The sequence below is a fragment of the Aulostomus chinensis genome, chromosome 8 (assembly GCF_037954235.1).
Source record: "Aulostomus chinensis isolate RoL2024-O1b breed Wild chromosome 8, RoL_Achi_v1.0, whole genome shotgun sequence".
NCBI lineage: Eukaryota > Metazoa > Chordata > Actinopteri > Syngnathiformes > Aulostomidae > Aulostomus > Aulostomus chinensis.
The window spans coordinates 22360077-22382075 of NC_141327.1; the positions used below are offsets into that span (position 1 = coordinate 22360077).

At 41.3% G+C, this 21999-nt stretch overlaps 2 protein-coding genes across 3 annotated transcripts; one reads left to right on the forward strand and one right to left on the reverse strand.

Moving 5' to 3' along the window:
* The first annotated feature begins 1907 nt into the window (after positions 1-1907).
* On the forward strand, positions 1908-10505 carry pkd2 (polycystic kidney disease 2). 2 transcript variants are annotated; one of them, XM_086211721.1, is made up of 16 exons: positions 1908-2574; positions 2767-3207; positions 3690-3803; positions 5112-5245; positions 5925-6175; positions 6305-6529; positions 6610-6838; positions 6933-7103; positions 7189-7370; positions 7478-7598; positions 7684-7782; positions 7871-7992; positions 8081-8198; positions 8301-8461; positions 9027-9174; positions 9574-10505. In XM_086211721.1, the coding sequence occupies exons 2-16, from the start codon at positions 2778-2780 to the stop codon at positions 9781-9783; spliced, it is 2715 nt and encodes a 904-aa protein (XP_086067847.1). In that variant the 5' UTR covers positions 1908-2574; positions 2767-2777; the 3' UTR covers positions 9784-10505. The 2 variants fall into 2 exon arrangements, with proteins under 2 accessions (XP_086067847.1, XP_086067846.1); XM_086211720.1 differs by having other exon boundaries at positions 1909-2574; positions 8298-8461.
* Positions 10506-11087: 582 nt separating this feature from the next.
* LOC147257656 (broad substrate specificity ATP-binding cassette transporter ABCG2-like) lies at positions 11088-21566 on the reverse strand. Its single transcript, XM_086211722.1, has 16 exons — positions 21535-21566; positions 19564-19783; positions 18631-18690; positions 18394-18508; positions 18142-18294; positions 17757-17914; positions 16925-17076; positions 16734-16835; positions 16214-16464; positions 14337-14419; positions 12898-12987; positions 12669-12790; positions 12296-12450; positions 11961-12050; positions 11764-11873; positions 11088-11651 (listed from the first exon to the last, which is right to left on the reverse strand). The coding sequence occupies exons 2-16, from the start codon at positions 19770-19772 to the stop codon at positions 11504-11506; spliced, it is 1998 nt and encodes a 665-aa protein (XP_086067848.1). The 5' UTR covers positions 19773-19783; positions 21535-21566; the 3' UTR covers positions 11088-11503.
* Between the last annotated feature and the right edge of the window lie 433 nt (positions 21567-21999).

Consider the following 21999-nt stretch of genomic DNA (forward strand, 5'->3'; position numbering starts at 1 on the left):
CATTGCACATTTTGATTCCATCAAATATCAAAGTTGTGAAAAAAAAAATCTGAAAATTGCTGTACTTAATTAACTTCCTGCAGTTGTTTACAGATTGACATATTTTTCAGTTAAACAAGTATAGTTTTTTTTTTTTATACATTAATGTCACACTGCTTTGGCCCTCAGGCCCCACTTGAAGCAGCCCTGAACTTTAACAATAAAAAATGAATGTTAAAAAAAAAAAGCTCCTGAAGGATGAGTCAGTAGATCACTAATACATGCTGTAAGAGCTCCACATGTGAAGACCTTTTGCGCCCCAAGCTAAAGAAGCCATGACGCGCAGAGTAATTTATGTTATGTGTTTAATGTATTCTTAGACATGTCATGATAAGATCCAAGTCTGCATCCTGAGCCCAGAACTTATCTGGGGTTTTGGCTTTTACACACATTGCAAAAAGTCATTGCAGTGATAAGCTGCCAAGAAATGTTGTAGACAGTAGAGAAAGCTTTTCTTCATCAAATTAACCCTTAAAAAAAACTTTCTATCCCATTGGGATGCTTCAGAGTTTCATAATAACGATAAATTATCTTTAATAATCACATCTTCAATAACCAAAAAGCAAATTATCATATGCAGTAATCACCAAGGCAGTAAAAGCAGGCATTTTTATGGAAGAAGAGTAATAAAAATGCAAGGTGCAGTGTCACTTCAAGCTAAGCCAGTGACAATAAGTTTTCATCATTGCACTAAATGTTGTGACAATGTTTTCATATTAATTCTCCAGCTGATGCTTTTAACAAGTGTTTTACTGTTGGTAGACACATTGCCTTCAACAAATTTGGATACCCAGCACCACCATGTGGTTAAAGAAGCTTCATACAGTTTATGACGATCCCTAATTTTTTAGAACAAATATTTTAACTTAAAATAAAAGAAAAAAGCTTAGAGTTTGTATTTGTCTGTTTTTTTCATTGGTTTAATAAATATCAAGAGTGGAATGTGAGAAAGTATAATCTAACACTAAAATGTACCTTGGCATGTAATGTGATGAATGTATTTCCTTTCACACAACAACTTAATTAAGCTTAATGAACGTCTACTCCTGCATTTTCTTCTAATTCCTTTTTTTATACTTTTGACAATCTCCATCTATTTCATTTACTGCTATCAGCTTGGAGACACTACTGCCAAATTCTGTTTTGATATGTCAATATTATTTTGGCACTCACATTATTTTAATCTATGTTTCAGTAAGTACTACTTCTATCTTAATCTAATCTGCATTATATTACAGCTACCCAGATATCAATACATGTATGGCCCAAATGTGGCCCATACGTGTTCTCTGTTAATTTCTCTTTGGCCCATGTTTGGCCTTGAAAGATGGCATTAATTCAGCGGTTGTGGCAGCCTAAACTCAGCCAACGATCTACTTTATGTGTCCGGAATCTTAATTTTTGCTCCAAATTTGGCCCACTCTTATCTTTCCAGGGCTGTAAGCTCATGAAATGCAATGTTAGAGCAAGAGGTGTTCTTACACAATAGGTCCAAATGTGCCTGCATATGGTAGGAGAATAGAAAAAAGTAATTTAATTGAGGGGCCTATTCAATGATTTACACCCCCCAACACACACACACACTCACACACACACACACACTCACACACACACACACACACACAAAATTGTCAACCACAGATAATTGCAACATAACATTTTAAGGTTTATATTGGAAAAACTACAGCAGCAACCCAAACACCTATACAATGGACCTACATCTATTTTATAAGTGTTTGTAGCAGTTCTCTAATTGGGTTTTGCATTCATTAATTGATGACTTCAAGTGGACTTTTTTTTGTAAGTGCCTCGTTGTCATAGCAACCACGGACAAACACACACGGGGGTTATGTAACTTCAGCATTCATCCAAATACTTAACAGTTTCGGTTAATGCAGGGCTTGCAAGCCAACTTAAAAAAAAAAGATTAAATCACAACATATAGTTTCTGGTTAAAAATGTAAAAAAGAAAAATAAAAAGAGAAAAAGGCGATCCAGAGGAACACTGTGGCAAGAGAGCAATTTGGTGGGAAAAAAAAACAGAAACAAGTTAGTCATTCCAAAGAAGCTATACATTTAAAATATTAATTTAATAAACTTTATAAATGGATGCAATGACTCCATAGCGCAAAAAGCGAATTAACAGACTTTCCATCCTTAATGTGACGCCATGACTTTTAGTGTAATACGAGCCCCGGAGTTTTGGGGAACAGTTCGAGAACAAGATGGCTGTCCTGGAACAAGAAAAGTATCTTTCTACTTTGACGTAAACAAGGCATTTTTGATGTCCTCAGTTGTAAATAGCCTTAGCTTCCCGGCAAACAACTTAAACGCTTTATATAAAACGCTTTAAGGCATCGTTTTAAGGAAACAAGAACCGTCTGGAAGACATAACTGAGAATCGCTCGAAGATTTCCAGAGGAAGTTTTTTTTTTTTTTTTTTTTTTTTTTTTGGTGAGAGTGAAAAGTAGTGGTGGCAGTTAAATGTCTGTAATGTGACCAGTCACATCAGTTCCCTTCTGTCGTTTCATCTCAGTAAGTTCAATTTTAACCACTTCTCTCAATTATGTGTCAGTTTTAGGGTGTAAAGTTAGCCGCTGTGTCTGATTGTATCTGAGGTGAAATGCACGAGATGCTCCAGCCGTTGTAATTCAAGCATTTTTCAGTTTGTTTTTTTTTATGCCCCCCAGAGTTTTTAACAGATATCATTTGCATATGCCAATTTAGCAAGCTGCACCATGAGTTCATCCCGGGTCAGACCCCAGCAGCTAACCATACCGCCGAGCCAGACTTGCAAATTGCCCCACAGATTAGACGCAGGCGAGGGGATAGAGATGGAGAACATCCAGCATCAAGACCTGGGGCTCGGAGGAGTCGTGGGCACCCCATCCCCTCCGTCGAGACAAGCTTGGAGTCGGGACAACCCGGGTTTTGAGCCCGAGGATGAGATTATGGAGGCAGACTGGCCTCCAGCGAGTCCCGGGAGGAGATCGGTGTCCACGGCCTCCAGCAGCAGCTGCAGCAGCGGCCTGGGCAGCTACAACGGCGGCGGGAGCAGCACCCACATCCCCCGGGGAGGATTGTACCCGACCCCAACCGTGGATGCTCAGCAGCAGGACAGGCAGGAGCACCCCAGCTGTTTGAAGCAGATACTCCATAAAATCAGAAGTGAGTCACTCTTGTTACTCTTTATTAAAATCGTTCAACATTCTTAGGCATCAATAACAATCAGGGTGATTACCTGAAGTACACAGCTGCCAAACTCCAGTCCTAATTAATAATCTTTTATTAAATCTAGCTTTCAAGGTGCTGCGCTAGAGATATAAGTAAGACATCATCTGGAGAAGTGATGATGAGAAAAGAGTACAGGTAAAATAAATGTCATGATGGCATGGCCCTGGCTAGCAACCCAACCCACTTTGAAAGTGAACCCCTTGGTGAGGTACCTTTCACGGCAGCTCCATCATCACTATGAATGTGTGTGAAGTGGTGAATGAAGCAACATTGCAAAGCGCCCAAAGGACAAAAACCAAACGATAAGATAAATTGCTAACTATTTTTGAAGTTATTTTCAAAATGAGCAAACAAAGGTAGAATGTATTGCACTGGAATGTTTGTGTCAAGAAATCTCTTCCTGTTTCTCTCTGCAGCTCTGTGGGGAACAGAGCTGATGGAGGACAGCGACAGCAGTAGAGAAAGGTACCTCCGGAACGTCCTGAGAGAGATGGTCACATATGTCGGGTTCCTCATCACTGTATGTATCTGTAAGTAAACACTAAAACACAACCGTACCCTGATGGCATCTTGTTTTTGCACCATGTTTGAAAATAGCTATTTTTTATGAGTCAGAGTGAAAAGTCAGTGGAGCTTTTTTTTGTTTGAAACTGATTGTCTGCTCAGCTCTCTAGTGGAAGTTGAATGGGGGATGGGGGGTAGTTACATAATAAATACTAACTTGCATGCATAAACATGGAGAACAAGAACACAGGATTCTTTTTTAGATCTATTTTTGTCTTGAGCATGAAAGTTTGCTGCTAAGAACCTTGACAACAGAATATATACAAAGTAGGTTATGATACGTGTTTGCTTGGAGTTTACTTATGGAAATAGCTGAGTTTTCTGGGGGTGTGTATCTCTATGTCTCTGGTAATAAACAAACTATCAGGTGCCCTTAAAAGCTTCTGAAAAGCTCGTAAGATCTTATTATCTCAGTATCTTATTTGTGTCTGTTGTAGATGCTCATTGTGTTTATGCATTTATAACATTATATTTGAAATGTATTCCTACAGGTTGTGTACCATGTCATGAATCAACCGTTTAGACTTCCATTTTCAATAGGTACAGTTTCAGTGTACGGTAATTAAAAGACTTAAATTGACACCAAGATGGATTTTTTTTTTTGTAAACATTCCCAAAAAACAAAATTCACATCTGCAGCTGAAAGGTCATTTTCCACAAGTGTCTACTTCATAATGTTGCCAGGTAGAATGTTCCACTAACAGCACAAAACTGAGGAGTGCGCTTTAAGTGTGTGTAATGAGAAAATGAATGGTACTTTATTTCGCTGAACTAGAAAAATGCCAAATTGTGGTTTTGGGCGGATCAGGAAATGATTTTCTTGCAGACAGGAATAAGGCATATTTTGCCAAGCAGAACTTGACAAATAAAACCATTTTCCAGAGCTGCTGTGTGTTCAAAATTGTACACCGCTGTGAACATGAATGCAGAGGCGGATTAAAGTTCAATATATGTCGTGTTAATCAAATTGGGCCATTAATGAAATATTAAAACTCTTCAGAACTGTTTTTACCCTCAATCGAGTTTTGTTACTCTTGACATTTACTGTATACCTCTTGTAACTGGCAATCACCCAGACCTGCAAAAGTTTTATCTTGCAAGAGGTAACCTTCAGGTATTTGCTCACTGTCTGCAAGACTAAATTGAGGGCTGAAAAGTCCTGTAAGGTGTAAGAACAAATTTGCTTGAGAGCCGTTCATGAATGAGGCCTGTGATGCTCATTGCTTTCTACATACTCTCAGTAATGGTATTTTATTTTGTGAAATGCTCTGCAGTGACCTACGGGATGGTGAGTGCCAACATGTATTACTACACCAAAGTCATGTCTCAGCTTTTCCTGGACACGCCGCTGTCTGCTGGAGACCTTTCAACCTTTAGGAGCCTCTCAACTATGGAGGAGTTCTGGAAGGTAAAATGTAACATTGATCAATGTTAGAGGTAGAATGAAATGTTTATTATTTACTATGTTTTTATTATACTACCAGTAGATACCAATCATATCGAAATGGAAAATGTAAGGCTATAACCAGCCCCGGGATAGCGTAGAAGGCTGCTTCAGCTGTCCTAGACCAAGCAATAAGGAGTGACTTAACACAGAAATCCAACAAAATTTAACGTCCAAATAATCCTGCTGTTATGACGCTTTGATCATTTACACAGAATCAAACAAAGGCGATATGCAAAAAAGGTGCAGCATGTTACCTCAACGGCATCTGTATTTTGAGTGAGCTGCTGTACAGTCTCAGATGTTCATGCAGATGCTCATTCAGCACTGTGACTACCTCTGCTGCCCGATGAGCGGTGGAATGTTCTGTCCTGTATTCTGTGCACTTCTATACAAATTTCAAAGTGTAACAGTGCCGCAATATTCTCAGCCTGAGCAGGATGTGTAGAAGCGAACGGTGAGATCCGGAGGGGCTAGTTTGCGCGGGGTCTTAGTCTTTATGGAATCCAGGAGGAAGCTGATTGTTAAACCGAGGTCACACAAAGTCAGAGTCACTAATTTGAGATGTCAGGTTGTTACATGTGTCTGAATCCTCCTGTCCAGCCTCTCCCTTTTCGTGATCCAGACTGTCCTAAACTTGCAGTTCACAGAGGGGCCTTTCCTCAATGGCATGTACTGGGAGGTGTGGTACAACAACAAGAGCCTGCCAGAGAACAACAGTCTCATTTACTATGAGAACCTTCTACTAGGGGTGCCACGGCTCCGACAGGTCAAAGTCCGCAATGAGTCCTGTTCCGTCCATGAGGATTTGAGGGATAAAGTTCAGGACTGCTACAACATGTACACCCCAACCAACGAGGACACCACCTCCTTCGGCCCCAAGAATGGAACCGCGTACGTCTGCTTGTTTGATAGCCTGTGTTGGATATAGATAGAGTGCAAATACTCAGGACAAAAAAACAATTTTCTATCTTTGAAAGTAAGATGTAAAGTATTACATTAACCTGTAATTTTCTTTTTCAGTTGGGTTTATACAACCGAGAGTGATATGAACGGGAGCGGTTATAAGGGTCAAGTATCTAAATATGGAGGTGGGGGATACTACCAAGACCTGTCTCGTACTAAAGAGGAGTCAGCAGTCCAACTGCAGTTTCTCAAAGATCACCTGTGGCTGGACAGAGGCACCAGAGCTGTCTTCCTCGACCTCTCTGTGTACAATGGTAACATCAACCTCTTCTGCATCATCAGGTGAGAATTGACAGTCTGAGTACAGAGCAGATGCACCAGCACAGCTGATCATTCTGATTAAGATTGGATGTGTTTGTCAGGTTACTGGTGGAGTTTCCTGCTACTGGCGGAGTGGTGACCTCCTGGCAGTTCCAAACAGTGCGTCTGATCCGATACGTGTCAAGCTGGGACTACTTTGTGGGTTTGTGTGAGGTGACATTCTGCCTGTTCATTCTCTACTACGTGGTGGAGGAGGTGCTGGAGATACACATCCACCGCCTGCATTATTTCAAGAGCCTGTGGAATTGTCTGGATGTTGTCATTGTCGCGGTACGTATCAATCTCGGGATTATTGGAATATGCACCAGAGAAGTGTTTCTAGTGAGGTCTGATCTCAGTTATACTATTTCTGCTTCAATTTTAGCTGAGTGTCGTTGCTATCATCATGAACATAACCAGGACAGCCATGGTTGGAAGCCTTCTCAAGGGGCTGTTGGAGAACCACACGTCTCACCCCAGCTTTGAGTCTTTGGCCAACCTGCAGGTTCAGTTTAACAATGTGGCTGCAGTCATCGTCTTCTTCTCCTGGGTTAAGGTACAAATATTTCCCCTGGGTTCATAATCACGTAGAAATGAACTAACCCCCAACTAACCATGAACTACTTCTTAAATCCTCTCAGCTTTTTAAGTTCATCAACTTCAACAAGACTATGAGTCAGCTGTCTGGCACCATGTCTCGCTGTGCCAAGGACCTTGTAGGTTTTGCCATCATGTTCTTCATCATTTTCCTGGCGTACGCTCAGCTGGCCTACTTGGTGTTTGGAACCCAGGTCAACGATTTCAGCACATTCCAAGCCAGCATGTAAGAATATAGTGACTAGAATGCTGTTATCTTGTCTGTCCTGGAAAATACTGTTTATATGCCCAGTTGTTCCCAGTTGTCGTTCAAGATGTGTGCTTTCTCTGTAGTTTTACACAGTTCCGGATCATTCTGGGAGACTTCGAGTTCTCTGAGATTGAAAATGCAAACCCTGTGCTTGGGCCCATCTACTTCACCACATTTGTCTTCTTCATTTTCTTCATTCTCATGGTGAGTAGGCTCCCCTCTGCACTATGTTGTTCACTTATCTAAGCACCTCGTGTACACAGGAAACCTCTCATTTCTCTCTGTACAGAATATGTTTTTGGCCATCATCAATGACACGTACTCGGAGGTGAAGGCAGACATGTCTCAGCAGAGGTCTGAGATGGAGATGACTGACCTCATTAAGAAGGTATTTGGTATTTGTCTGTCTGTAAATATGATTCTAAAATTGGGTTTTTATTGAATTTGAATCCTAAATTCTCTTGAACTTCCTTCAGGGTTGTAACAAAGCCTTGATGAAGTTGAGACTGAAAAAAACAGCAGTCGATGACATCTCAGAGAGTCTGCGTCAGGCTGGGGGCAAACTGAACTTTGATGAGCTGCGTCAGGATTTAAAAGGGTGACCAAACCTATAAACTCTTCTGATGGTTATTTAATGCCGAGCGAAGTCACTCATGTCTACCCTGATCTGATTTGTGGGTACTCAGGAAGGGCCACACAGATGCAGAGATTCAGGCCATCTTTGCAAAGTATGACCATGATGGCGACCAGGAGCTGACCGAACATGAACACCAGCAAATGAGAGACGACCTGGAGAAAGAGAGAGTGAGTGATGATGCCAGCTGTCTCTTATTAAATGGAGATGCTGTCAACGCACATCCACAACGGCTGCAGATGCTCAGTGTGTTTCTGCTCGTACGCTAGGAGGACTTAGATCTGGAGCGCAATTCGCTGACCAGACCCAGTAGTGGGCGGAGTTTCCCTCGTACCCAGGACGACTCAGAGGAGGACGATGACGAAGATAGCGGCCACAGCTCTCGTCGCCGTGGCAGCAGTTCAGGGGGTGTCTCCTATGAGGAGTTTCAAGTGTATGCAGCTGTTACTCTCACTGCACCTAAATGAACAGAACTGAAACATTTCAACATGCCAGGCCCAAATTTTATGTGATCCTCAACCTTAGCATCAACATCTAAGGTCGGACTGTCCAGATGCACAAACAGGTTTAGTTACCATCAGCTGGTAGCAGATATGTTGCAAGGTTACATTTCATGTGTCTTGCTTATTTTGTGCTCCGTATCAACTGTTTATTTCCATGTAGTCAAAGTTAGATCAAAACTACTCGTGACTAAAAACACAAACCTGAACGCTTCAGGATCCAAAATCTTGTCTGTTGCCTCCTGATTCATGTGCAGAAGCTGAAATCTTAGTTTCTGAGCCTCCATTTGTCTCCGTCCAAATACATCAAATATGATAGAACACACATCACATTATTCACATTAAACTCTGCGGGGCTCTATTAATGAGCTGGGCTGAAATGGTGAGGTAGTAAAACTAAGCATAACGACTCGTTTTAACATGCCATCACATGTAAATCTCCCTGGTGTTGAGTTCTGATGCGTAACTTAAGAGGACTGACAGCCTTCTGCCTCTCAGGCTGGTGAGACGTGTGGACAGGATGGAACACTCCATAGGCAGCATCGTGTCCAAGATAGACGCTGTGATTATGAAGCTGGAGGACATGGAGAGAGCTAAACTGAAGAGGAGAGACGCGCTGGGCAGGCTGCTGGATGGAGTCATGGAGGTGAGATGTTGCTGTGACACGAACATGGATGTATCACCAGCTAACTCAGGTACAGCAGCTGCATGTATGAACTTTGAAGAACGAAGGAAGTGTTATATTTATACGAGTATTTGACTTTTGCCACAGCGAAGAGACAAATTTTACAACCAAAGTTGCTGACACTTGATAATTTTGACCAGTTGGTAGTCTTTGTGTTTTTCCTACACCTTTTAGTATCGGTCCAGCTTGTAGAAACACAACAGAGGTGATACTAATGAAGTGCCACAAATTTTGCCCAGTAGAAAACAAAACAAAAAAAAATCAGGAAGTCAGGTCGAGAATTGTTGAGCTGGTGCCGTACAGAGAATAAGCAGCGCATGACCAAGAAACACCAACGAGTCTGTAATTTCCTTTTATCAGGATGAGCGTTTGGGACGGGATACTGAAGCCCATCGGGAGCAGATGGAGCGGTTGTTTAGAGAGGAGCTGGAGCGATGCGAGTCTGATGATATGGTCTCCCAGGTCAGCCACCCGCATCCAGCTACTCCAGTTGGCCTCCGACCCCGTCCCTCCTCGTCTCTGTCCACCGATGGCCTTGAAACAAGTGCAAACGGGAGCGGACATGTGTGAAGTGCTCCAAAGTGTGTGACGTTAGTGAAGAACACTCCACTCCTGCAGCCATACGACTAGCCTGAAAGGAAACTAATAAGTGCAGAGGTACAATTAAACACATCGCACGTTGTTCATATTACTTGACGTACTATAAAAGAGAACAAATGCTCAAATAATTTAATGCACTGAATGTGTGAGTGAGTTTCTCCTGAGATTCCAAAAAGTATTCTTTAATCTGTCTAATGCTATTTATCAAGTGTAATTTCCTTGAAGGAAGCTGAAGGAGAAATGAAGGATCTAGAAGGGCTCATCATCACCATATTATATTCATCATACACCAGCCTGCAAGCATATTCTATTCTTTTGTATATGCGGTACACATCATATGATTTTAATACTTTGTGAGAAATACGCTCACTTGCTTTCGATCACTCTTCTCATTCATCTTTTCATTTCAACAGATACCAAAAAGGCAGTTTTTTTAATGATCATTTTGCTGATTTAAAAAAATAATAATAATTTGAATAAACACTAGTTAAAAGTGTGGCACATTCTGTCACACATCAATTAAGCTTCAAATAAATAGCTTATGGTTTTATGGAACATATTGTAACGTTTAACAAACTTCGATTTGGAGTGCATCTAGTGTTCATGGGAAACCCATGCATTTATATTTTTCCTGTGCCTTACTTTTTTATAATCTTTTTTTTTTTATCTGTTATGCCAAATAAAGTGTTAATAAAGTACACATTTGTTCTTATTTTTCTGCTTTCACAGGTTTGGATGTAAAAGGCAAAAAGTACGACATAGATAAGACACATCAGAACATAGAACATGAAAAACTAGAACGTGCAGCAAAGCTGTGTTGTGGAGATTTGAATATCTAGAAGAACTTAATGCAGTTTGCTTTAGCTATAGACCAGAGACCACAGAGACCAGATCTATAAATCAATTCACATAAACTTGCGGCTTCATGCTTTCCTGATCAAGTTTCAGAAAAGTCCAGAAGTTAAGAATGTAACTGGTAGTAATTGTACAAGTGTAAGGGAAGGTCAGATATTCCAGTTACTGCTGCTACTGTTGCGGTTCCTTTCCAGAATAATTTTCTTGGATCAGTCCATTTATCATTCATTGTTTGAGTGAAATAGAAACTCTCCGTATCCGTTGACGGATAAATGAATGCTGTGCATGTCAGCATTTGACTATAAATCCTTCAGGTTACACCTAAGATGATCAGCACCAAACACAACAGAATGAATGCATGTCCACATCGTGATGGCTTTGAAAAAAACAAACAAACACAATCGAGGTTACATGAAAATATTTATACACCAGAATGTATGCGTACAAGCTCTTTTGAGCAACAGTTGAAAAAAAGTCACGTGAAAAGTAAACGTAAAGTATAAATGTATAATGTGACAAGAAATACATCTAGGACACTGTGAAAACCTTTAAAATCTACTCATCCAATGTACTGTCTCCCTGTCATTTTAACCTTCTTGAGGCACAATTTCACAAGATGGTGTTTACATCCAGGTTTGTATTTTACCTTCACTGATAACAGTTACATTCATGCAAATAACTGGCACGTGTCAAGGTGGAAGAGTGCAGTGAAATACAGCAGCTCTCCATCCACGTCTCACAAAGATGAAAGTGGGGTGATGGCGTCAGACTGCATTTAGTGAGCTTTAGAGGTGTTGGTAAGCAGAGAAACTATCAATGAGCATTCGTCGGACTTTTAAGTGAACTTCTTAATGTAGCGTAGTTTCAGATAGGAGATGACGAGGAACACGATGGACATGATGACCAGGGCCACGTGATTCTCCCACAGGCCCCAGGTGGTGTACTGTATTCCCAGGTAGTCCAGATACTGTTCTCCTGAACATCTGGAGTAACACAAGTCCCTATTGGTTAGTCCGTAGCGTGTAAATGATTTAGAAAGCAACTTGTGCTCAAGGTATAAATAAACCTGTAAGATGTTTGTGGAAGAATACTCACGTCAGGCCGATTGTGCTCACGCTGCAGTTGGTCATGATGGCAGACGTGTTGTTTGGGGCAACAGCCTCCTCACAGAACCTTAAACCTACAAACTCATTGATCTTCAAGGCCTGGACGTACAAACCACAAAAAACAGATGAGCAGAAAAAAAATCCTGTCGATAATCTCTATGAAATGTAGTCCTAAATCTGATTTACCGCAAGACCGTAGCGAGGAATACTGAAATATTTCAGCCAAGCCAGCCAGTCCATGATACTGGGGAGGTTCACCAGGAGACCTGAGAAGATCTTAGCACAAGCAGAAGAGCTTTTTCATGCATGACGTCATGACATCACAGCAGCAAAAGCACCGGCGGTACTAATAATGTAATGTATGGCTGCACTGATTCGGCTCATGGGGATATATCTCACAAAACAAATTTAAAGAGAGCATATCTTCTCCAAGGTGAGCTTCTGGCCCTTCTTAGTTGTGAGTTCTCCACACAACTTGAGGGGAGAGCCAGTAAGGTGTTTCCTGATTGGTTTTCTCTCACCATCATGAAGACAAAGGTGATAGTCATGAAGATGTTGGCCAGGGCCACCACGGTCTGGTCGGCTGAGATGGCCATGGTCATCGCTGTGGCTGTGTAGGCCACCAGTGTTACAGTCAGAGTGAAGATGAAAAAGGCTGCCACTGTGGATTTGAGCCCTGAAAGAATACAACACACACACACACACTTTCCATCACTGTCACTACCATTTCCTTTACCTTAAAGGTGCAGCTTAAAAGAATAGAAACAAGCTTATATTTCTTCCTCCAAATCAGCAAGGGGCGGTTTGATGTATTGATTTTTAAAAAAAAATCATCCCTGGAGAGTCTGTTTATGTTGTAGAGGTGCAGTCCTGTGACTAATACATTACTCCTACCGATCATAAAATAGACCGCGCAGCTGAAGATGACCGAGGTGACGGTGCGCAGAGTGATGTCAGACAGGATCTTCGAGAGGAAGTAGACAGACACTCGGTAGTAGCCACTGATGTATTCATGCCTGTTACAAGAAAACCCAAGCAGAAGTCAAACCAACATTCCCTGCTACATTGATCACAAGGATGTTGAAGTTATGTCTCCTCGTTGTAGCACAATTTCCTAACATACACAAACAGCTTCCTCTCAGTGATGAAGAGCTCAGCTGCAGACACCGTGCTGAAACACTGGTTGGTGGTGATGAAGAAGAGGGCTCCCATTCTGGAAGAAGAGCAGGAAAAAATGTTGTCATTAAAGCGATACTTAACCCAAAAAAGCTTATCCCTCTCAAGTACTCACAAGCTGGTGCCTTGATCTCACAAACACTTTTTTTCACTACCGTATCACTTGTTTGTGACTCCAGAATGTAGAAAGAGCCAGTCAGATACATTTAGCTCGTAGCTAATGCTGCACCATGGCCCCCAAATTACCAAAAATAAAACCATCCAGCTGGTTCGCCCTCGGCGCCCTGTATTCCTGGGTATACAGTTGGATAAAGAAGAAGTTGATTATACTTGCCAATGGACTTCAGAGTTTTCAAAACAACAGTTTTTGGACATCTTTGCTGTTGTAGTTGTTGGCCACAGGTCGCCGTTAGCGTCAAGCTAAGACACAATGCTAGTTTATTATGTTTTCTGGAGTCCCAAAGTAGTACTGCAGCGGTGAAAAACATCTTACTGCAAAGAGTTTATCCCTGGTATATGAACAGAGGTCTTAAATGGTGACTGACTCCACCGGGGCCTTAATTTCTCACCCACAGTCATTGAAGAGGAGGGGTAGATACACACTGGTGTCTGCCATACAGCCTATGCATTGACCATGAAAATAATGACATTAGGGCTTTAAGTTTCATTGAACCATGCTCAAGAAAGAAAGAGAGAAACCATTGAGGTTTCTGATGTGCTTCACTGGGCTTGTGAGTACCAGCTTGTGCCCAATAAAATATGGTAAGAGGATTAGTAAAGCAGGAATTTACACAAAGCAAAGGGCTCCATATGTACAGTATAAAAAAACCTTTAACAGTTCCCTGTGTGATCTGTGACATTAAGGTGCACTTCACATCAGCTATAGGATTTTTAATGAGTGCAGCTGTATTTCTGGTGTCTTAAACACACTGTTATTCCTGCTGTTATGGGGGTCTGTCAATCAAAACAAGTTAATTTTGATGACATGGTGAAGTAGTGTGGGATCATAGGAGTTCTTATGCTAATTCTTAAACAACCGCACAAGAGGTATGCCTTGAAGGCTTTCTGCCAGAAAGCCCCCCTCTGACACACCAAGCCTTTCTGGGAGAAAATAGATTCAACTTAAACATGCATTACAAAAGCCTTCTGGCTGAATTTCTGGCGGAGGCAAACTTTGCTGATGAATCAGACATCAGTAAGACACAGTTTTGATTTTAATAGAAGCAAACAAAATACTTACAAAAGTGTACTTGTTTTTAGACAGTCAATTTGGAAATATTTCATATTATACCCTTGAGGCTAGGCAGGCAAAGCATCTGTTTATACAAGAGTGACGTGATTGCTGACAAAAATAAAAAGAGAGGTTTGCTTCATCCTCTCTCCTACCTGTTCTGGATACCGCTCTGGTCATCTTTGACCCCGAAGAAGATGGCTCCCACAATGAGGGCCAGGAAAATGTGGACTCCAACCTGAACCAACATAGAAGTGAAAGACTTGAAGCTTTGATGGACAGCTAGAGAATCTCCTGATTGGCAGCAACAGTTTTGTATCAGGTCTTATCTCTTTATTTGTGCTAAAATCCACCCTAGAACAAAGAATTCACGACAGCCCGACAAAATTCTAGACAACTGCTAGGAGGCTTACAAGGAGGAATTTGATGTGATAAAAGCAACACACAAACAAATCTTTTCTTTTTTTATCTTCACGGCAAATTTATCTGGAAGAAAAAAAAAGGCAAAGTAAATAATGTAATGGATTAAACAGGGAAATAATTGCAGTAATTAAGTAGCACAGTGATGGCACTCGTTATCAAGTCTTTTTGTAGAGAGGAAACCAAACATGAGCAATGTCCTCTTTGTGGAAAAAAAAAAAAAAAGACAAAAGTGTTTGTGGGGATCAGGGTCGAACGTCTTGCCCCTACCCCAGACCAGCTGATCCAAGAAAACAACCAGAGCTGGCGGCGGCAGGATGACAGAGAAGAGTGAGAAAAGTGAAAACGACACAAGTTTTAATCCTAACAATTTACAGATTATGACAGGACTAAGCGGTTCCCAGGGTGAAGGGATCAGCTAATAAGGTTGAGCCTTTTTCAGCTCATTCCCCCCAGCCCTTCATGTGAAAGCAGGGCAGTGGAGTGATAAGTCATGACGCCATCATGTGATGAGTCCCGGACAACGGCCAGAGGGCTTTGGTCAGATATGATATCAGTTCAGATCCTGGCCCAAAGAGGCAAGAGTCGGGTCACAACAGTCACCAAAGCCGATTACGGCGCCCACACCACCTAGAGCCCCACTTGTAGGATTATTGTGACTTATTTAGGGCCAATTAGCTGTTAATAATTCTTAAAGTGAGGAGACTTCTCAAGGCATTTTGCTGCCTTGGGGTGACTAATGAGAGCATTAAGTCTGGAGCCCTTCAAATTGCTGTTAATACATCCAACATTGATTATTGTCCACTCTTCATTCTTTGGAAGGTTTGGAGAACAAGAAGAGAGCAGACTGAGATGTGAATGTATGTACCTGTCAGAGCTGTAGAGAACCCGCGCACGGTTCCAATTTCTCTGCACCGTCCCATCATGTTTCGCTGCTTTCGGTGTTTAAACGCAACGACGCGTTGCTCATCGCCGCTCATTCACTAATCACTTGAAATCCAAAATTCCATCTGCAGGTCTTCCTCGCCTTTTCATCAACCAGCAGTTTCATTTCATTCTTTTAAACAAGGATAGATTGTGTTTGATTTGATTTGATTTGATGTCTGTGATTTTATTGTCCTTCTTCTCAGAGGTCTGGGTTTAATTTGGAAAGTTTACCATATAATTGTAGCTGATTGTGTAAAAGGGGCGTATATCATCTCATTTCATTCACGCAACACTAATAATTGCATCACAGTTTGAAGTATTGGGATGAAATTCTAGTCGTCCGGCTTGTTTGTGCTGTTTATTATCCGTCCTCCGTCAAGAGCCTTCAGAACTCGGACAATAACTGTAATGATAGTTCCGTGAGCATCAACCGTGACAAAAGATAAAGTTCAAATTTAATTTCAGCGGAGCCTCATAATGGATACTGAAAATAAAATAGGTGATTTATGAACTCATGCTGGATAGGGGAGGAGTAAAAGGGTCTTTGGTCAATGTCGTCTGATAGACTGAACATGAGACCCTGCACTCTTGGATGGTTTTGAATTGGCTATGAACGTGATTGAAAAGCAGTATCTAGCGTAGGAAAGGGATGACTGTGTTTAAAGAGAGAAACCGGGGTTTATACCTGGGCCACAGATGTTTGTGGGTTCAACATGAGGTTCTGGAAGGTTCTCTTGAGCACCCAACGTAGCTGGTGGAAGAAGGAGCTGTTGTAGGTGATGGTGCGTGACAGGGGACGTAGGATGCACTCCTTATCTTGAACGATTCGCTCCAGCTCGGCGCGCGTGTCGCTGGAGTAGCCGCTGTTCCTGAACTCCTCCACCAGGCGTTCCTCCATGGTCTGCCTGGAGCTGCTGAGCTCCTCAAAGTCCAAATCTGATCGTGCATTCAGGAGATAGAAATGATATTTGAATATTAGACATATTTTACTGCAATGCATGCAAAAACCTACATCAACTCTATAAATTGCCAACGTGGATTTTCATCATGAAACTGGAAAATTTGAACCATATGTATCCGTCTTTTGGGGACAGCTGTGTAAAATGTGCACATAACTGGCTTTAAAATGTGAGGACAGGGAAGGCAGCCGTGTTTCTAAAAGTCAGCGATGAAGTTTGACTGTCACCGTATGATTTTTTTTTTACCCTCAGAGCCGTTGACTTTGGTCAGGGTTGTGACAGTGAAGTCTCCGTTAATCACATCCAGGAAGAAGTCGGCGGGGTTGTTGTGGGGCTCACACGAGTATCCTGGATCACAAATCACAAGGGCTCACACTGACATCACTTCATCCATTCATTTCCTGATAAAAGATCATGAGAATCTAGTGGATAATCACCGATGCTGGAGAAGTAATCCAAAGCATTTGGTGCTGGTCCATGATACACCATTTTACCGCTAACCAGCAAGGTGAGCGTGTCGAACAGTTTGTAGATGGAGTATCGAGGTTGGTGGATGGACATGATTATGGTTCTTCCATGATTGGCCATTCTGTATAGACACATGTTTTGTAAAAAAAGAATTGCAATAATAAGAAAATCAATGATTTAAGTTTTTATGAACAACAAACACTGGAGGTATTTCAACACTTTGATACATTCTAGGTTTGACTAAGTTTATTATTATTACAGTTTCTATTAAATACCAAGTGTTTTTAAAAGCAAGAACAAATGCAAGAACAGGATGACAGTCTTTTTTTTTTTTTTAAATACGGTAGTAAGAATAGACAATCGACTGAAGATGAATTCTTGAAGATTAAAGATGCAAATATTGAGCTTTTAAGAGCCTTTTTATGACAAAATGGCCTTTGCTGCCAGCCCAAAGAGGCGGCTCTCAGTCCAAGGAAATGTCAAACTGCTAAAAAGAATAAAAATGAGACATGATGAGATGGCAGAGCTTCATTACTGGGTGCAATCTGCATAAAATTCTTACGAGATTTTAATCAACTTTACATTCTTGTTAAAACTTTTAAGGAAAAAGGCAAGAAAGTGTTGCAATGAACATTGCAGACTGGAACCACTGAACGTCAGATTTATGAAATTAAGTGTCACGTGTGCATGTTAAAAATAAAAAAAAGAGCATTTCTTATCCAGAGTTGTTGCAAGTGTAGATTTGAGGGAATTGTGATGTCATTGTGATGTCAGAGGGTGAGGTAACGGCTTCCTCGTCACCTTCTCAGCAACAGCAGGACAGAGTTAGCGGTGCTAGCGTCCAGTCCTGTGGTTGGCTCATCCAGGAAGAGAACCGGAGGATCAATAATCAGCTCCATACCGATGTTGGTCCTCTTCCTCTCTCCTCCAGAGATTCCTCGGGTCATCTGGGTGCCAACCTTGGAAAACACAATCAAGAAAAATATCCCATCATTGGGACGAAATTTGCTCACGCATTGGAGTTTTTAGCCCACAATTTAGTCTTGCAGGCAGGAAGCAGAGCCTGATGACTATTAGCAAGTCTGTGCTCCTGACATCTCCCTCTAAATTAGTGCGTTAGAGCATTTCATGAACGAGGCTCCTTGTCTGTGTTCTCTACTCAGCTAGCGTCAGTGTGATGACTTACCTTGCAGTCAGCCACCTTGGTGAGTCCCAGCTCTCTGATGAGGTGGTTAACTCGAGCTTCTTTCTCACTCTGAGGCACAGAGCTGGGAAGTCGCAGTGCTGCAGAAAAACGCAGATTCTCTCTCACAGTCAGAGTTCCCATCACCACATCCTCCTGGGAGGGAGACAATGACTTAAGGTCAAAGGTCAGAGGCAGGGAAGGTCACTTGTAGATTCCTGAAGGAGTAAGTACTTTAACATATAGGAAAAGCACCTGAACCACGTAGCCAGAGAGGCACTTGAAGTTCGGAGGCTGTGGAGCTCCATCAATGAGCACTTCTCCTGAGAGACCTGACGGATCCTTCCGAGCAGCCAGAATATCCAAGAATCTTACGTAAGATTATAATACACACACACACACACACACCACATATTTGAGTATGAATTATTTCTACACCAGCTGTGAGTAGATGTCTCGAATACATTCATAGTGAATCAAATTTATACTCACGATGACTTTCCACTTCCTGTTGGTCCAAGAATTGCATTCAGGCCAGGTCTCATAATCCCACTGCAGACAAAAAGAGCGATGTAATCAAGCCAGAGATTAAAACGATCGAAAATATTTACATTCATTTTCATTTGCATCTTTTTAAGGCTTTTAATCCAACATTATTGTGGCAGATTGTAATATTTTCAACAGAAATATGACGAGAATGAACCAATGTGGATAGGGATAATACTTGTCTATTGCAACGTTATGAAACTTAAGGATGTTGCATTGTGGGAGAATGCTGGTCTTGTTACCTGCAACCTTTCTTGATAAACGCAAACTGAAAAATCTATACCGTTGAGCAATTCCATTGAAAAAAATAGGTACGAACAGAAGCTTTAAGTTCAGAAGGAATAATTCCACAAAAGCAAAAAAAGAAAAGTCTGCTATAAAATGGAATTAAAAGATTGAATAAAAGCTTGGCAGCGTATCACGTGACTGTGTTTAATTCGTTTCCCTGGCAGACTGCTCTTTAGTGCATCAGAGAGATTATATGCAAGAAACCATGCTTAATATCATATAATTAACACAGAGGCAGGAAAAGACCCAAAATCAAATGAAATGATTCATTCGTCCATGAGAAATGTCAAGCATGTTTAATACCATCACAAAGAAACCAATGTAAGGAGTCCATTCACTACTATCCAGAATACAGCGAGCAGTCACAGTAAAGAATATGAAGATGTTTTAATATGTGAAGTAGTATTTTTTTTTTGTCCTGCATTCTAAATATCAGCTCTTCTATGTCTTTTACAAGCTGAAATGGTCCTGGATCTCATGTAAATGCAGTTTGGAAAAATGTAAAATTGAATTTATCTTCACAACATTCCGAGAGTGAAGCACAACTAGCACACCCACACACAAAAACAGGACATCTGAAATGAAACTGACTTTAGATCCACCAGTATCTCCCTGGGACTGGTGGTCCGTTTGCAGAGGAAGCCGCTCTTCAAATGCACTCCGTAGCGGATGTTGTGAAAGCTGACTGTGGAGCCGCACGGCTGCTTGGACTGGTCCATGGTTGTGGTAACTTTGGCTGTCCCATTGGTGCTAATATCCTCTATCATTGCAATACTGATGTGATTGGCTCCCTCCATCATCCTCTCTGACACTGTCAGAATGAAAAAAACCACACACAAACATTGTCAGCAGTCAGACAGCACAAACCTCCAGCAATATTGCCGGAGAAATTGATGCAAAGGCCCGGACACCAATGTGGGCCCGTGCTGACCATCATCCCGTCGGTCACGACCCGCTGCTTAACTGACATGTCTGAGTCTGAGTACACGAGCAAGGGCTTCACACGCTGTCCAATCGCTGAGATGAGCATGAGAGGCAGGACCAGCTACTCAAAGTCATAAATGATGAAACGATGCGTTTAAACAATAAAATAGAGGCTCGGTTGATGAAGCGTCAGTCACGTGTTTGGTAAACGTAAGAGAAGCGGTCGAAGCAGCTGATCTACATCAGAAGGGAGGCTTCACCTGCAGTGAGACAAGGACTCAACTGAGAGGCGCCCCTCGTACCCTGAAAGAGTTTTACTCCCAACGCCTCCGATTTTATTTCTGAAAAGACATCAGACTCCAGAATGGGAAGCTGTTAATCAATAAGTGGGAAACACAAGGACTTTAAGTCCTTTTTTCTAGTTTCCCTCCAGGTCTCGCTTCATATTGGGAGTCTGTTGCATAGTTGGTGGTTACTCGTGTCACGGAGCAAAATGCCAGAGTCTGCTGGCTTAGATAATCACATTGTTTTACATAAAACGAATTCTAGCGGGAAATTAGGAAATTATGAGTCAGGATTGAAAACTAAAGCTGCAAGGATGACTTAAATTAGAAGTTTTGAAAACAGCTCAACACCCCGTTCCCACTCTGGATACGATATCACCAGCTCTAGGGTCGGAGCACTCAGCGTTTATTACATTTACAACATCGGCTTAAGAAAAAAGACAAGAACAACTTTTTAAAGGAAAAATGTCTGCAGACCGTGGCGTTATAAACAGAAATCCAAGGGAAACATTTTGTGCACAGGTCAGAAAACCCTGAGGGTTGCACCTTCTAGAGCTATTACATCTTATTATATCAAAGCTTAAATAAATAATGATTTCAATTTGGCGGGAACTCCAAGGACAAGGCGCTCGCGAGCTACCACATTCTAGCTTTCATTTGATATTCACAAAAGAAGAGTTACATGGAAAATCAGTAAATAGAAATCTACAACAACAAACAAAAAGTTCATTAATATATCTTGAACACATCTCTGTTCACAAAAACACCACTGTGTCCTCTATGTTGGACTTTTTTTTTTCCCAATCAGATACTCAGGCTTTGGTAGTTTCAGCAAACTGTTGAGTTAAGTTTCAATTTTTAGCAAATATACAGTACATGTAAGATTGAAATTTTATGGGACCTTGTGTGCCCGTATGTGAGATTATTATGTATAAACATAAACATCTGATTAATTCTGATTGCTCCTGTTAAAAAGTTAAAAGTTGCTGCCTTAAAAGCAAAGAAGCAACATGAACCATTTTTCATGTTTTTATTTACTTCTATACTGAATGTGTGAACTGAGCCTGGAAATTTAAAAAATGCTAATTAAAGTGAACCACTTCTCTTCAGAAGCCAGTTAAAGTCTTTACCAGAAAAAAAAAAAATACACACCTGGTTTTCATATCTGGACTCGTAATTCTTCCATTTTTCATTGTGACAATAATTTTCAGTTGTTTCTCAGTCAGATGAAGGAAGTTAAACTATTCTGGCTGACTAATTTAATCTATGCCTGCATTTTGTATTTAAAGCTAAATGAAATAAACCGGCAATAATAATTTAAAAAAAAAAAAAAGCTTTTGTTGTAGTTACTCACCGGGCAGTGAAGGAGTGAGAGTGGCTGCAGCCGTCAGGAGCAGAGAGGCTGACTAACGTCCCATGACAGCAGAGACAGGTGCCTCACCATGCAGCCTCACACTCCACTGGGGTCCCGCACTGGTTTAACCCTTTATTCACCACTCCACTAGACAAACAAGATTATTCTAGTTGGCTCTACCCAGCGTTGAGGCTTGATGAGAGAAAATAAAACATCATCTTTGCACAACATAGGGGATATAAGCTCACTCAAACAAGAGTCAGTGTATTAAAACAGTACTTTATAAATTACTGTTCACATTTTCAATTATCGGTGTAAAAGCCGAGTAATTACGCATGTAAACAGTGCGTTCGTCCTCCTGCCATCAGAGCTTCTGCAGCATCAGAACCGTCTCATCCAGATTCTAGTTTCATTTATCTAATGAACAGTTCATCACAGATAAATGTCAACATTTACCACATCAGT